Source organism: Podarcis erhardii (genome assembly GCF_964252035.2).
Source record: "Podarcis erhardii genome assembly, chromosome: 1".
Taxonomy (NCBI): domain Eukaryota; kingdom Metazoa; phylum Chordata; class Lepidosauria; order Squamata; family Lacertidae; genus Podarcis; species Podarcis erhardii.
The window spans coordinates 65,670,078-65,684,204 of NC_138497.1; the positions used below are offsets into that span (position 1 = coordinate 65,670,078).

Genomic DNA, 14,127 nt, shown 5'->3' on the forward strand with positions numbered 1-14,127 from the left:
GTAACATAAAGCCTGAGATGTATAAATAAAGGTTGTAAAATGACACCGCAGAAAGATAATGCGGGGATATAGCTCAAACCGTGATGGAGGGAAGTCAATTAATGTTATGTTGTAAATTGATGTGTGTGTTTTTTTCTTTGATGTTGTTGTGGTTGTTGTTGTTGCTGTATGTTGGTTTTGTTTTTTTATGTTTTTTCTTGTTTTTTTCTCCTTTCTTTAAAAAAAGAGATTAAAAAAAAGAGATTAAAATAAATAAATAAATAACATCTTCTTTCCTTATTATTTCCCTATTATAAAACCATCTTGCCTTCTGCTAATTCATTTTTCTGGTCAGCAAAGACCAGCAAACATTTTTCAAAGACTTTCTTTGCTCTTGAGTCATGTCAGTGCATGCAATAAAACTTTGGGGGACTCAAAGTGAGGTCTTCTCTGTGGTGTCATCATGGCTTTGGAACTAGCTGCCCAGGGAAGTTTGTCAGGCTAGTGTAATGTAAGAATCTGAATGTAGAGAATCATCTTTTATTCACCCAAGAGCTTACAAAATGGGTCTTTAAAAATGTTTTTTTCTACTGTTGGTTAGCGCTAATATAGCATTTATATTTGTCTATATCGCTATGAAGATTTTAGGTAGAAATTTGATGGATAAACATGATAAATAAAGTCACTGGTCCTTTTCAGGTGTTACCATTCCATGTGAAGAAAACAAGGGGAGCAACAGAGATAAAAACCAGTGGCAAAAAATGTTCATGGAGCCACCACAGTTACATGAGAAGGCTCCCCACTACACTCAGTCACCTCCATGAGCTGAGGGTAATAAGAATGACAAGGCAGAGGGCAAAACTAGTGAGCACAACTCTGTTACTCCCCTCCCCCCCTTCTCAATGCATTTCCTTCTCATGGAAGGGTAATTTTTGTGAGGCAAATGCTACTTAAAAGTCAATATTGGATTCTCTGCACACAGGTTGAGTCTTGGGTGCAAATATATATCTGCCAAGGACACAGGAAGCTTCCTTATGCTGAGTCAGAATATTGGTCCATCTAGGTTGTTGTTGTCTATACTGACTGGCAGCAAATCAGTAAGCCCAATGCCGCAAACACATTTAAAAGGCCTTATAATGTTATTTAATTATTTATTTGTTATTTATCTAGCTGTTCACTAAATATATATCTAGCTACATTTTAGCCTTCATGAGATTAGATACATTTCTGAGACCATGAAAAAGACAACATAAAAAATGTAATCACCTGTGTTTGTTTTCTGTACATATGATGATGAAAAATCAATCCGAACAAAATGGGCTGTAGCCAACAAAATCATCCCATTCGTGCAAAGACTTCCACTTGTGCAACAGAACTTCCCTTCCTTCTTTTCTCCTCACACCCCTTCAAGTCCACTCCAGAGGGTTTGAGGAAACCCAAAACAGATGGGGAAGCACACAGTGGAGAAGGGGGAGGGCAAGTTTCATTGTGCAAGTGGAAGACCTTGTGTGAATGGGACAACTGTGTTGGATACAGCCCTTTAATTATATTAACTGCGGGTCTGCAAATGGCAGCCTTGGAAGAGGGTTGATCTGCTTTTGGGTAGGCACTCGATCATACTATTCAAAGCATTTTTACCCACATCTACTTCTCACACTGCCATTTGTCTTTTGTTGAATCTCCTGTCCCTTAATTAGGAAGAACTCTAGCTCAACTTCTGTAACTTATCTTAGTAACAATGTTACGATTTGTTCTAATGAGATAAATGGTGAGTGAACTTCAGTAGAATCACTTCCTTGAGCACATCTCATGCCTCTTGATTATAATTCTTATTGTACTCAAGTCTGCTTGAAGAGTGGGAATCATGAATTCTATATTTAAACCTTGGATCTGTTCCAAGACTCTTACAGATAATTACAAATTCAGTTTGAAACGAGGGAAGAAACTTCTAGGATGGCAACCTACAATACCAATTTCTGTTTTAAAAAAAACAACTTGCTTAATGTGAACTATTGTTGGTTGATTATTCTGTAGGCTTATAATAGAATCTGGTAAGAAAACGATTTAACTTTATTTTTATAAATTGACTTTTGAATTCCTATAGTTTGTCTTACTGTAGAATAAGGTTACCAGACGTCCCTGTTTCCCGGGGACAGTCCCCGGATTTACAAATCCGGGGACAGTCCCCGGATTTACCCTGACAAAATCCATCTATTTAGTAGGAAGTTGAAAAGTCTCTCCGGATTCATTGAAAAAGATCTGGTAAATTTACCGTAGAAAGAATGAAATTGGATCACTCAGCTGCCCTAAGAGAGGTAGTTCTGGTTTGGGTTATTGGAAGTTGGAACATTTGGAGGGCACCAGGTTGGGGAAGGCTGCTGTACAGGCTACAGGGAGAGGAATGTCAGTAGTTGATGTAGCAGAAAGAAGTTCTTTTAGATTTGTCTAACAGATGGCAGTGGGTAGCAAGAAGGGGACATAATTTGCTTACTCACTGTTGTCCTAATGATCAAAAATCTCAACAAAGGTAAGCAAGGAGTGTACACTGTTCCTTGACAATTAAGTCAATTTGATTTATAGAGACACAACACTTAATAAAGTATCTTTAAGCCAGACTATTGGAATATGAACGGAGTGTCTGACTACTATTCTGACTAACATATAGATTCAGGGAGTAAACTTTTAAAAAATAATGATTGTTTTAAACATGATATGCCACTTCAGAGCATTCAAAGCATTTCAGATTTATTTTGTTATAATCCTTAGTATTTCTTTAAGCTAGATCGCTATTATCCCTGTATTGCAGATGCGGGACTAAGTGGCAGAGGCTAGATTTGAACTAGGAACTTTCTTATTTGCAGCTCAGTTTCTTAGCTGTTGCTCCACACCAGCTCTCATTTAGCCTATGTTTGGTATTCTGAGTCGTGATCCCCCTGTGCTTCTGGGTCACTGCATCAAAATTGAGATTGGGTGTCTTGCAAAGGTACACTCTAGCATGCTAATTGCACTCTGGCAACTCATGCCATAGAAATAGGATGCCAGATCCATTAGGTAGGCCCTAGTATTCAAAAAACATTCAACACATTATCTCATGCACATAACAGACTGAGATGTCTATTACTACAACACTCGGTCAGCTGCAATATCCCTGCAATCTTTTCAGCTGATTAGCAAGTTAGCTCCCAATTGGTAGAATGCCTATGTAACTAGGCCAGAAATAAATAAATAAATCAGTCCTGTCAAGTTGGTATCTACATTTCCACTGCAGTCATTGGTCTAAAAAGCGAATGCAAATGTTACAGTCACTACCACAAATCATTTATTGCTACATTTGTACAAACTTTTCTGACGTGTTAGTATTTATTTATAAAACACATATGCATCTTTTATCTTTTTAAAATTTCCCAAGGTAGGAATCAGAGAGAAATGCAAACTTATTTCAGACTTATTTCAAACTTATTTCAGTATGTGAACTGAAACACAGTTATCTTTTGGAATTCACACTTCTCAGAAATATTAGTGAAAACAATGTGCAAATATGCCTATGGGCGGAGTTGTTGGCAAAAATGTTTTTAATTATATTAGGAAAAATGATGTACAAAAATGTGATAGTAGGAGAAATGTGTACGTAAATGTATATGATTTTGTGTGGGGATTTAAGAAACTCAAAGTGATTTGGAAAGAGAACACACTGAAAAAAATGAGGAACTTAGAAAAACCAAAATCGATAAGATTGATCCACTTTTCCCAAGCTTATAAAATTATAACATTCAACAGGCATTAAGATAATATTTAAAATGTTTATTTATATGGCTCCACAGCATAGGAATGTGTGTACATTCAGCTATAAGATGTCTACATTAGAGAACCCTGCGTAAGGGTTCTCTAAGGGTTCTCATACTCGAATATTGTATGAGATGTGTTTTGCAACGCCACCCACGTCCCTTTTGCATGATAAACCCATTTTGTGTAACAGGTTTGTCTATGTCTGAGGGTGAGTTTGACTTGAGTCAAAGGATAGCAGGTAAATGGGATCATTGGCAATTTTTCAGTTTTAGATCAGGATTGAATTGTCTTGTCGTTTGTGAATGAATGGGTTCTTTAATTTTGATGCCTTGGCGTGCTTGAAATAAAAGTAAAAGGATAAAATCCATACAAATAAATGCATCTGTTGATCCCAATGGTTTATTCCTGGCAGATTCTTATTGTATGGCATTTCTCTGCTTTTAGCACTTTCCCCTAATAATTGGCTTTGAACTGCTGGGACTTCCTATGCATGTGATGACAGGCTCTGGTGGATTGAGCGCACAAGCCAAATAGTGGGTCCAATGGTCATGTGCTGTAGTGGGAAATGAGAGGCTTCTGAACTTGGGAAGGTAGCTCATCTAGGATAAGGAAAACTCTGATCCTAAACCTTTGCTGCCTTGTTGCAATACTCATTTCTGAGAAAAGCTTCAGGAGTAAATGTCAAGGAAAAACCCACACTTGCTGCCCTGCAGCCTCCATAATGTAATCTTATTATTGTTGTTGTTGTTGCTTTTATTTGCTTTTCTATTACATTTCTTCACTGGTGTATCACCATTAGTACAACAACTGTTGCATTCAATGTGTGTGTGAGAGAGAGGGGGGGAAGGGGGGTGAAAATTTCTTTTCATGTACTTCCCTTCTACTCCTTCCCTGGTTTCCTCTCTATTCCCAACCTATCCACATCTTCTTGTTCTTCTAAATTTTCCTCTCTCCTCTTTATCGCATGTTATAACTTACGTTGCTGAATTATGCTCATCCTGCTAGATTGACTGTCTTATTATAATAATTTTTCATATATTCTATATATAACATCCAATCCTCATTAAGTTTTTTTATCTGTTTCTTATTCTATTAGTCATACCCGCTAGTTCCGAGTATTCCAGCATTTTATGATGCCACTCCTCTTTTGTTGGAACTGCGTCTGTTCTCCACTTTTCTGCAAGTAAAATCTGCACAGCTGTGGTCGCATACATCAATAGACTCACTTGTTTTGGGAGGACTTCTGTCCTTACTATACCCAGAAGGTAAGCTTCTGGGTTTTTAGGAAAGGATCCTTTAAACGTTTTTTTCAGTGCATTCCATAATGTAATCTAGCTCCTGTCCTATGCTTGCCTTTCTCTTTCTCTCGGAATCAGGGAAGAAGCCATGCGACTTACATGTGGTTTGGATTACTTTTGCCACTGCAAATGTCTCTGATGTAATGCAAGAGCAAAAAATATTCTTGTGGGAGGCCAACCCCAGCCCATGTGCCCATTGTTCACCATCCCTGGAATAAAGTGTCACCATAAATAAATGATAAATGGCTTTAGAATTGGAATGGGCTTTGTAGGCCAGCTAGTTCATGTCCCTGCTCAAAGCAGAAAATCCATATCTAGAGCACCCCCAACACATGACTTTCTAGCCTCTGCTTGAAGACCTCCAGTGAGGACTGCCCATTTCCAGGTAATTGGTTCCCTTGTCAAACTTCTCTTAATATTTTAACATTTTTCCTAATCTTCAACTGAAACCTACTCTAATAAAACTTGAACAGAATAGATCTAGTCCTGCCCTCTGGGGAAGCAGAGAACAAAACTTTGTTCTCTTATTTGTGTTAGTTTTTGAGGCATTTGTAGAGTGCTAGCATGTCTGCTCTCATCTTCCCTGCATTCATACACTATCCAGTTATTTCAACCTTTCCACAGAAGACTTGTTGTCCATACCTCTGACAGGCTTTGTTGTCCTCCCCTGAACCCATTTCACTTTGTCTCTTCTCAGAGGCGTACCTAGGCTCCTTTGTACCCTTGGCAAGGAGTTGTATTGGCACCATCCAACCCTTGTGCTCTTGGCAAGGAGATGTATTGGTGCCTCCAAAGCCAGGAGAGACCATGAACCAGAAACTCAAAAAATTTGCTTTTTGTTGTCTTTCCTGCTCCACCAGTGACTTCCTTTGCAGTCATCATGGTCGGGTCAGGTCTGCTTTGCTCCGTCTCTCTCCTCCTCCTCCTCCTCTTGTCTGTCTGTCTGTCTGTCCGTCTGCCTTTCTGCTCAGAGTGGAGAGGCATGATTTTTGTGGGGCGGCCCCCAAGCCTGCGCCCTTAGCAGGGGCCAACCTGCCCAACCCCTGTCTATAATATATCTTCAAAGTGCAGCACCCCAAACTGGACACAGTTATTCATATGAGATCAGAATCAAATGGAATTCTTACTTCCTGTGATTTTGGTTACTATGGTTCTACTAGCAGCCTTGTGCCTGGTATTGCTTGAGAATGCCATCTTGATTGAAAATGGTATCCAATTGTATCCAAACATAGACAAAAAATACTACTCAGTCATACAAAACTTGGTTCAATTTTTTTAGAGTTGGCCTAATACCTACCAAACTAGTAAACTGAAATTGCTTAAGGTTTTTGTTTTTTTGCAGCCATATTACTCTGTTGATTCATGTTCAGCTTGACAGACCCTTTTCATGGATACTACTGCCAATCCAAGTATCTCCCATCTTATTCTTGTGCATTTTATATTTGCCTAAATGCAGCTTTACATTTGTCTCAACTGAATTCCAGCCTAGTTTCCTATCAAGATCTTGAATTTCAGTCCTGAAGTATTAGCTATCCTTCCTGTTTTTGTGTGTTTTTCAAATCTGATAAAGGTTCTCTCCACCCCTTTATCTAAGTCGCTGATGAAAATATTGAAGAGCACCTGGTCCAACCCGAAGGTAGTCCTCTCAAAATTTCCTTGCAGTTTGATGAAAAACTATTAATGAGCACTCTTTGAGTATAGTTTTCCAACCAGCTGTAAATCTACATGATGGTATTATTATGTGGTCCACATTTAATTACTTTCCAAACTGAATATAAAAGAGGACATTGTCAAATGGCTTGCTGAAATCATTAGAAATTATATTGACAGGCTTCCCATAGTCTACTAAGTAACCCAATAAAAAAGAGAGATCAGATTAGTCTAGCTAGTAGGATTTATTCTTGACAAATCCATGCTGTTTCTTACTAATCACTGCATTGTTATCAGGATGCTTACAAACTGACTCCTCTGGTATCGAAGTGAGACTGACTAGTCTGTAGTCTCCTGGATTCTCCTTCCTCCTCTTTTATGAAAATTGGGGCAAGGTTTACCTGTGTCTATTCCTGTGGCACCTTATTCATTCTCTGGAATTTCTCAAATATTATAGACCACTGGTTCCTTTAGTACCTTGAAGTGAGCTTCCAATACCATCATTAATATTTTCTGTGAGCTGTTAAATCTTCTTTAACAATATTTCCCTAAATGTTTAATAAAAGCAGCTCATCTAAAACATTTATTATTTTTCATTCAGGAACTTCCCTCACCTTTGCTGAATACCGCTGTAAATGAAATAGAAGAAGAAGCAACAGCTGTGAAGTCCAAACAAGATTCTCAGGAATCCATGAGAATAGCCTGGCGTTACCAGAATATACCAAAACTGGAGGTAAATTTTATTTCATAGTAATTTCTTCAAATAATGATGTATGGTAAACTGAAAGTATTTCTTGACAAAAATTTCCTCTTAAAATGATAAGCTAACTACACCATTTGGCACTTATTCCAAAAAGTGTTTTGCCCCACCTTAGGCTTATAATATTAAATAGCAGAGTGGAAGAGCACTTAATAACTATTTCATCCTCTGTTGATTAGCCATTGAAAATATTCTTCCAATCACTTTGCTGTGGGGAATGGCTGGGGGAGGTATTTTGGGAGGAGAGTCAGCATAAATTGTTGAACACCTCTCTCTTTTCTGTTGATTCTCTCTACAAATGGACCCACTCAACCTTTTGTGTTTCATTAGCAAACATTGGCTTGGGAATTCTTGTTTCCCAAGAAAATGTGTAGTACTACCATAAGTGGGCTATACTGTCATAAGAACAGTAAATATTAAATTGTAAAGGCTTCAGCATCAGAGCTGTACAATTTACTACACAGGTTTTCAAGAAGTATCCTTTCCATTTATACAAGAAAGCTTTATAAATTTATCTGAATATAGAAGTGTTTATATAGGTTGAATGAATTGTACTTAGATCCCTCTAGTGAAAGCATGGAATTGAATCAAGCTGTTGACTTGCTTATCCATGTGCGTAATAAGTAAAGTAAGCACTTGAGATTATATCAGCTTCACTGTCACTATAAACTAATCGTTATGAAGGCAGCATGTAAGAAACAAGCCCAGTGGTCAATTCTACAGAGTTTACGGTTGTTAGTGTTTTGTGAATTATATTCCTCCCTAGGCTAGCTATTTTCTTGTGCAGAATAATGGTATGGTGAAATCTCTAAAATTACATGCAATATTTTGGTGTCCATAGGAACTTGCTTTGTTTGGCTTTAGTATTTTATATATCTGATGTAAGTGTAGTGAACTGCCTAGTAAGTTCAGGCTTATTCTAAGGAATATAATTGGAATATGACAAAATGATTTTACAAGGCTTGGCATGTTTGGTTTTCTTTGTAATTGCACAGACATGTCTATGTATTCATATCAGAGAGAAGATTTATATATGATGACGTGCCAAATCAAAGACCCTCCAGGATGGTTATGTGACCTCATCAATTTTTATTAATATGAAGCTTGATATAGCATGTTGAACCATCACAAAACAGACTTAGTTCATATGTGGAGGTAGGGGGAAGGAATACCAAAATTTGAAAAAACGGATATTTTTGAGAAGAACAGTTAAGCTTCCCAGTTTGCTCCAGTAATGTCAGGCCTGGTCGTTGTCCTCTTCAGATCACCACACAAACGCTTCTTGTTCTTTTATAAAACTTTTTATTGCGTATTAACAAAACAATCTTATAAAAGGTTCTTAAATATTATTCCTCATTGTTACTTCTTTCAGATACCTTCTGAGCTCTGCTTCTCCATGACCAGCCACTCTCAAAATGTCCAACGCGCCCTTCCCTTTGCTTTCCCGCTCTTTTTTCTAACCTCCTGGCTAGAGCTGGCTTGTATCTCCCCTCCTCCGAATCTGAGCTAGAACTTAACCCTTGCCTTTCCTGGGAACAGCCGGTCCCTCCCTGTTGTTCCTCCTGTTCTCTTCTATTAGATTCACTGCTCTCCTTCCCCCCTTGGGGAATGCTTTCTCCCTCTGAGAAACTGGAAACTTCTAACTCTTCCCTGACAAATAATATACCATGTTTCATATTATATTATAATGGAGGTTATATGTGATGAAAATTTATGTGAGGTGTAATCCAATTTAAACTGGTGGTTGCATAGCTAAAGCCTTATTAACTAAGACCGGACTGAGGTCAGAGTTGGGAACTACAAGTAAAAACTCTCTAAGGTATCATTGGGAATGTTCAGCCTCCTGGCAAAACTGTTCGGTCATGAGTAATTGTGGTAGAGCAGATATACGTTCCTGATGCATGCATAATTCTAGTGTTTGCCACACACCTCTGAACAACTAAATGCCAAGTGCTTATGCTCCAGTTCCAGCCACTCTTTAAAACTACCTTGCAATCCTTGTCTCTGAATTCAGCCTGTCCATCAGTCAGATATTCATTAGCTGCAATTCCTGCATTGCAGGGGGATGGACTACATGATCCTTGGTGTCCCTTCCAACTCTACAATTCTATGACTCTATGAATCATTTCTTCATTACCTACCTTGTCACTTCTGTTTGTCAGAACCTTCCTCTCTGCCTTGGGTGAGTCTGGACAGAATTCAAAGGGATGCAAATGCATGAGGGTTTTTCAGCATCCACTTCCAGGGCAGTCTGTCATGACCCACAAACAAACTGTCCCCAAAGATCAGAGGGACTCTCTAGGACAGCAGTCTACTAGGGGACTATAACTGGAAAGGAAAATTGGCATGTGCTCAAATCCATACAGAAGTACTTTGCACACAGAAAGCTGTGTTCATCCTGTCAACTGCTCCTGCTCTCCTATTTCCTAGCTGGCACAATTTATTTATTTAAGGTAACTTGTATCGGGGCTTTCAGACCCAGCACCAGAAGTTTGCATGGTGCAGCAAATGCCATCATCTCTTTGTTTTTGGTTTTTAAAGTTTTATTAGCACTAGAATTAAGATTCTTATTTTAAGGTCAGTTACTTATTTCAGGGCACAGCTCTGATAAGAAAAGTGCTGGGCTGCCCGCCCAGCCCTGTCCCCACAGAACCACTGCCACTCCCCACTCCATTCTTTGGTAAGCTTGTGGGGTGCGCCAGGGAAGTGCTGAAAGGACCAGGAAGGTATCTTGCCCAGGCCTCCCTGAAACCTTACACCAGTCATGACACCTGTCCAGTATATCTTTAGTTTTCCTGAGGACTAGTTGGAAAATAAAGAGCAATTTTTTTGGGGGGGGGGAGTCATTTTATACATATGTTATGTTTCCAGATTAAATTGGTAGGTATCAACCCAACATACCAGAAAATTAAATCTCAGTATCAAAAGTATAGGTAAATGTATCCTAACCAGTAATTGATATTTTTAAAATAAAATGTATCTTGTAATTTCCACACAAGCATAGGGAAGTGAGTAGTGGTAGAGAAATTTGAGAGATCCACATTAGTTTCATCCCCTTCATGCTGCCTCGGAAATTTTAAAGGTGTTAGGAGGATCTCTGACTTGCAGTTTGACAACTCTAATGTTGCAGGTACATTGTCTGGGCAGCAAATTCCAGAGGCTTGGGTATTTGTTTAACTATTTTATTTGTAACTGTCTAACCATTTGATAGGCAAAGTAAAAACAGTAGGTATTCTGTAGCTTGTATCAAGCAGGTAAAGTGTGTGTTCCTTTACCACGCTTTCCCCCACCTCTCTCTCACACACATATACTCCCTCTTTTAATGAATGAACTGCTTGTATTCTTAGGGCAATATATAAACTGTCACAGCATGAAATCAATTTTCTGCCTTGATTCATCCTAAATCTGAGAATTTCTAGCACATTAGTATTGCAATTAGAAACGTTAACGGCAGACGGTAGCATAAAGACATATTCTGCTCCATGACAACTTAGGTTATTTCTCCTTGTGCAGGCTAGCTCATAGGAATCCAAGGAAAAGGTAGGCTTGAAACCACATTCAGCTAATAAATTTATTATCTCACGCTTAAGAGAAATCTATTTTTTCCTCCCTTTTGCTCTGTCTCTGTGGTCATGCTGCTGCTAAGATAGATTATTCATGCTTACTTGATTCAGGTGGGCTTTTTGCAAGCTTCCCCACTAGGCCTGGGAATGTGGTACATTGAGGTCTATTCATAGGCTTCTGACATAGCCAGGCTTTTATTGCCTGGTGTTTTATTGCGACCAAATCCTAGTCTCCACCCAGTTTGTAGGCACTGTGCTTATTCTTTAGAATCAAGAAAGGTTATCACCTACCTTAATCCATGCAACTGTGTGGATTAGGGACACCAGTGTTCCCCAGGATTCTCAAAGAGGATCCTGGAAACTTCTTGTTTCTTCTCTTTTGCTGTCTGTACTAAACTCTCTTGGGCCTCAGTGAGGATTTGCATCTGAAATAGGCAACCTGGAGCTTTTCTCAATGAAGACATCAGATCAAAGTTCAGTTAGTCAAGGCCTTTCTAAAACATTAAGGGGGCTTGGACTTACACAATAAAAAGATGAGCTCTGGCAGAGATTGCAGTAAAAACATTCTGATCAGTAATCCGGATAAAGGATAGATTATAGGGCAAAGAACAGCTCTTGTTTAAATTGCTTTGAGAACGCCCAAACGAAATAACTTGGAACTTCTGAATTTATTTTTAAACAATACTTATATTTTATTTTATTGTCAGATTTTGTTCTATTTTATTACACTTTGTAACATTTAATAACGAAAATAAAAACACAGATAGCATTTTTTAAATAATTGCTAAGTACTTTTTGCATTCTGGTGTAGTATAAGAAACCAAGGTTATAAGAAAATTTGTTTCTTGTTAGCAGTGTTGAATTTGTTACTGTTTTTATTTTTTGCTTATTAAAGCTTTACTTTTTCTGTTACCTTAGTTTTTTCAAACAATGTATTGTTGGAATACAGTTTTAACGATCATTTTTTACTGATTGTTTTTAAAATAAAAACCATAATAGACACAGAGATTTGATTAATTTTTGAATTTATATCATTATAAATACAAAAACCTGGTATTCAGCAGAGCAGTTCTTTATGTATGAATGGCCACCCACAAGTCTGGCCAGTTTTCTATAAAATGGGCAGGAGGATGTGAAGTTAAGACACACAACAGAACAAGAAGGTTGAGTGACAATGAACAGTGTTTTCTCACTTTTGTATGCGTGCAAAAGTCGAGCTACAATAACTTCTAGTTTATGTAAAAATTAAAAAACATTCAAATTGTCATCGTGCTACAATACAACTTTTTCACAGCAAAATTCTGTAGATGTCTACTTAGAAGTAAATTCTGCTGAGTCCAGTGGCACTTAATCGCATGTAAATGTGTCTAAGATTGTAGTCCCAGTAACATATTGTTCATTTGTTTTCACGTGTTTGAAACGAGAGAGAGAACACAATAGAAGTTATTCCTCAAAATGTTCATGCATGCAGCCATTAATATTTTAGTTACCTGGCTCATTTACAGTAATTTGAAAGAGTAAAACAAAATTCATATTATTTGTAAAATGACTTTTATTATAAAAGTAATTTGAAAATGTGATTCTTGAACTGTTCAAAATATCCAAGTGATATTTTGCCTTTTCTCTCTGGTTACTGCAATCTGATGAGAACAAATGGGATGAGGATGCATGTTTCTGCAGTTCACATCTCCACTTACACTGGGAACCATTGCACACACAAAAAAGCTGCATTTGCAGTTCCCTGGGGCCTCTTTTCTTCATTCAGCAGTCAAACTGTGTGCACAGTTGCCAAAACTGGACTGGGAATCATTTTTAGCATCAGTCACATTATTGTGCCGCTTAGTATTGTCAGCAGCAGTCACATTTTTGGCACTTTTGGAATATGACTCCAGACCATTTTTCCTTCTCATGATTCTTGAAGGAAAGTGGAACAGGGCTGCTACATAGAGACTTCCCATCCTTCTAAACATGTAATTGGTGTTCTCAAGCTGATAGTAATGTCCATGTAATGAGAAGGCTGAACTGTCCAGTGAATCAGGTCATGATGGCTACATAATCTCTCCAGTGCCAGAGGCTATATCCCTCTGAATACCAGTTGCTGGGGAACATGCCTAGGAAAGTTTCTGGGCTTTCTATAGGCATCCAGTTGGCCACTGTGGGAACAGAATGTTGGACAAAATGGTCCACAATGGCTTCCTATATGTTTTAGTCAATGTGTCAGCACACTGCTCTTATGCTGTTTTTGTTGTTGTTGTTTTTGTAGAAACATGGTTATTTGAAAGCAAACTACTTTTAGCTAGGATACTAATCAGTAGGATAAAATATCTTCAGCCTATCAGATAATGCCAAAATTCATGTGTGTCTTTTGTGTATGTAGAAGACTACGTCCACCATATGGATATCTGATGGTGGCAGCAGAAATAAAGGACCTTTGTTTCTCTTACTGGCTATATGTTGAAACAGCAGGCATAGCTGAACTAGAACATGAGCAAGGAGACGCGTGAAGTAAACAAAACATAACTGCTGCGTCACCAGTAACATTTGCTGTAGGAAAAAGAGGGAAGACCGAGCTGTAAAATAGCAATTCCAGCTTCAGCCTGAGTGGAAAGATCAAAATAAAATTACTTTCTATTTTGTTTGGAGGGTGCCTGGAGTACCTCCCTGATAGCCTGGCCTGCATGGTTGCTTAATTCTAACATACACAATAATTCCCCAATGGCTGAGGTTTGCTCCATGGGAAAATGTGTGCATGTGTCAAAGAGGGGGGTGGTATTGTGACCACTTACATTGGTGTAGTGTGCTGGCATTAGTAGTAGTGTACACTTAAAGTGCAGATTATGTGAATAACCTGTTGAAAAATGGGTATTAAAATTTTTAATTGCATTTTAACAGGGGAAACATATGCACTGTTTTCACAGGTGACCCCAGCAGCCTGTTCAAAATTTGGACACTACTTTGATTTATCAAAAACAATGGCTCCAGAATTAATCCAGAACATAAAGTGGTATGGCTTTCCCCTTCTTGAAGAAAAAGCTTTGTATCCTGACATAAAATCATGGTGAGTTTGAAAAGCTTCTAATTTTAGTTGTTT

General features: G+C 38.3%; 1 protein-coding gene across 3 annotated transcripts in view; it reads left to right on the top strand.

Moving 5' to 3' along the window:
- The window catches only part of ELP4 (elongator acetyltransferase complex subunit 4), a 160,318-nt gene that overhangs the window by 27,348 nt on the left and 118,843 nt on the right, over positions 1-14,127 (top strand). For all 3 annotated transcript variants that reach the window (XM_081835726.1, XM_081835727.1, XM_081835725.1), the window contains exons 4-5: positions 7,315-7,446; positions 13,955-14,094. In XM_081835726.1, coding sequence (XP_081691852.1) covers positions 7,315-7,446; positions 13,955-14,094 — 272 coding nt within the window. The remainder of the gene's footprint in view (positions 1-7,314; positions 7,447-13,954; positions 14,095-14,127) is intronic.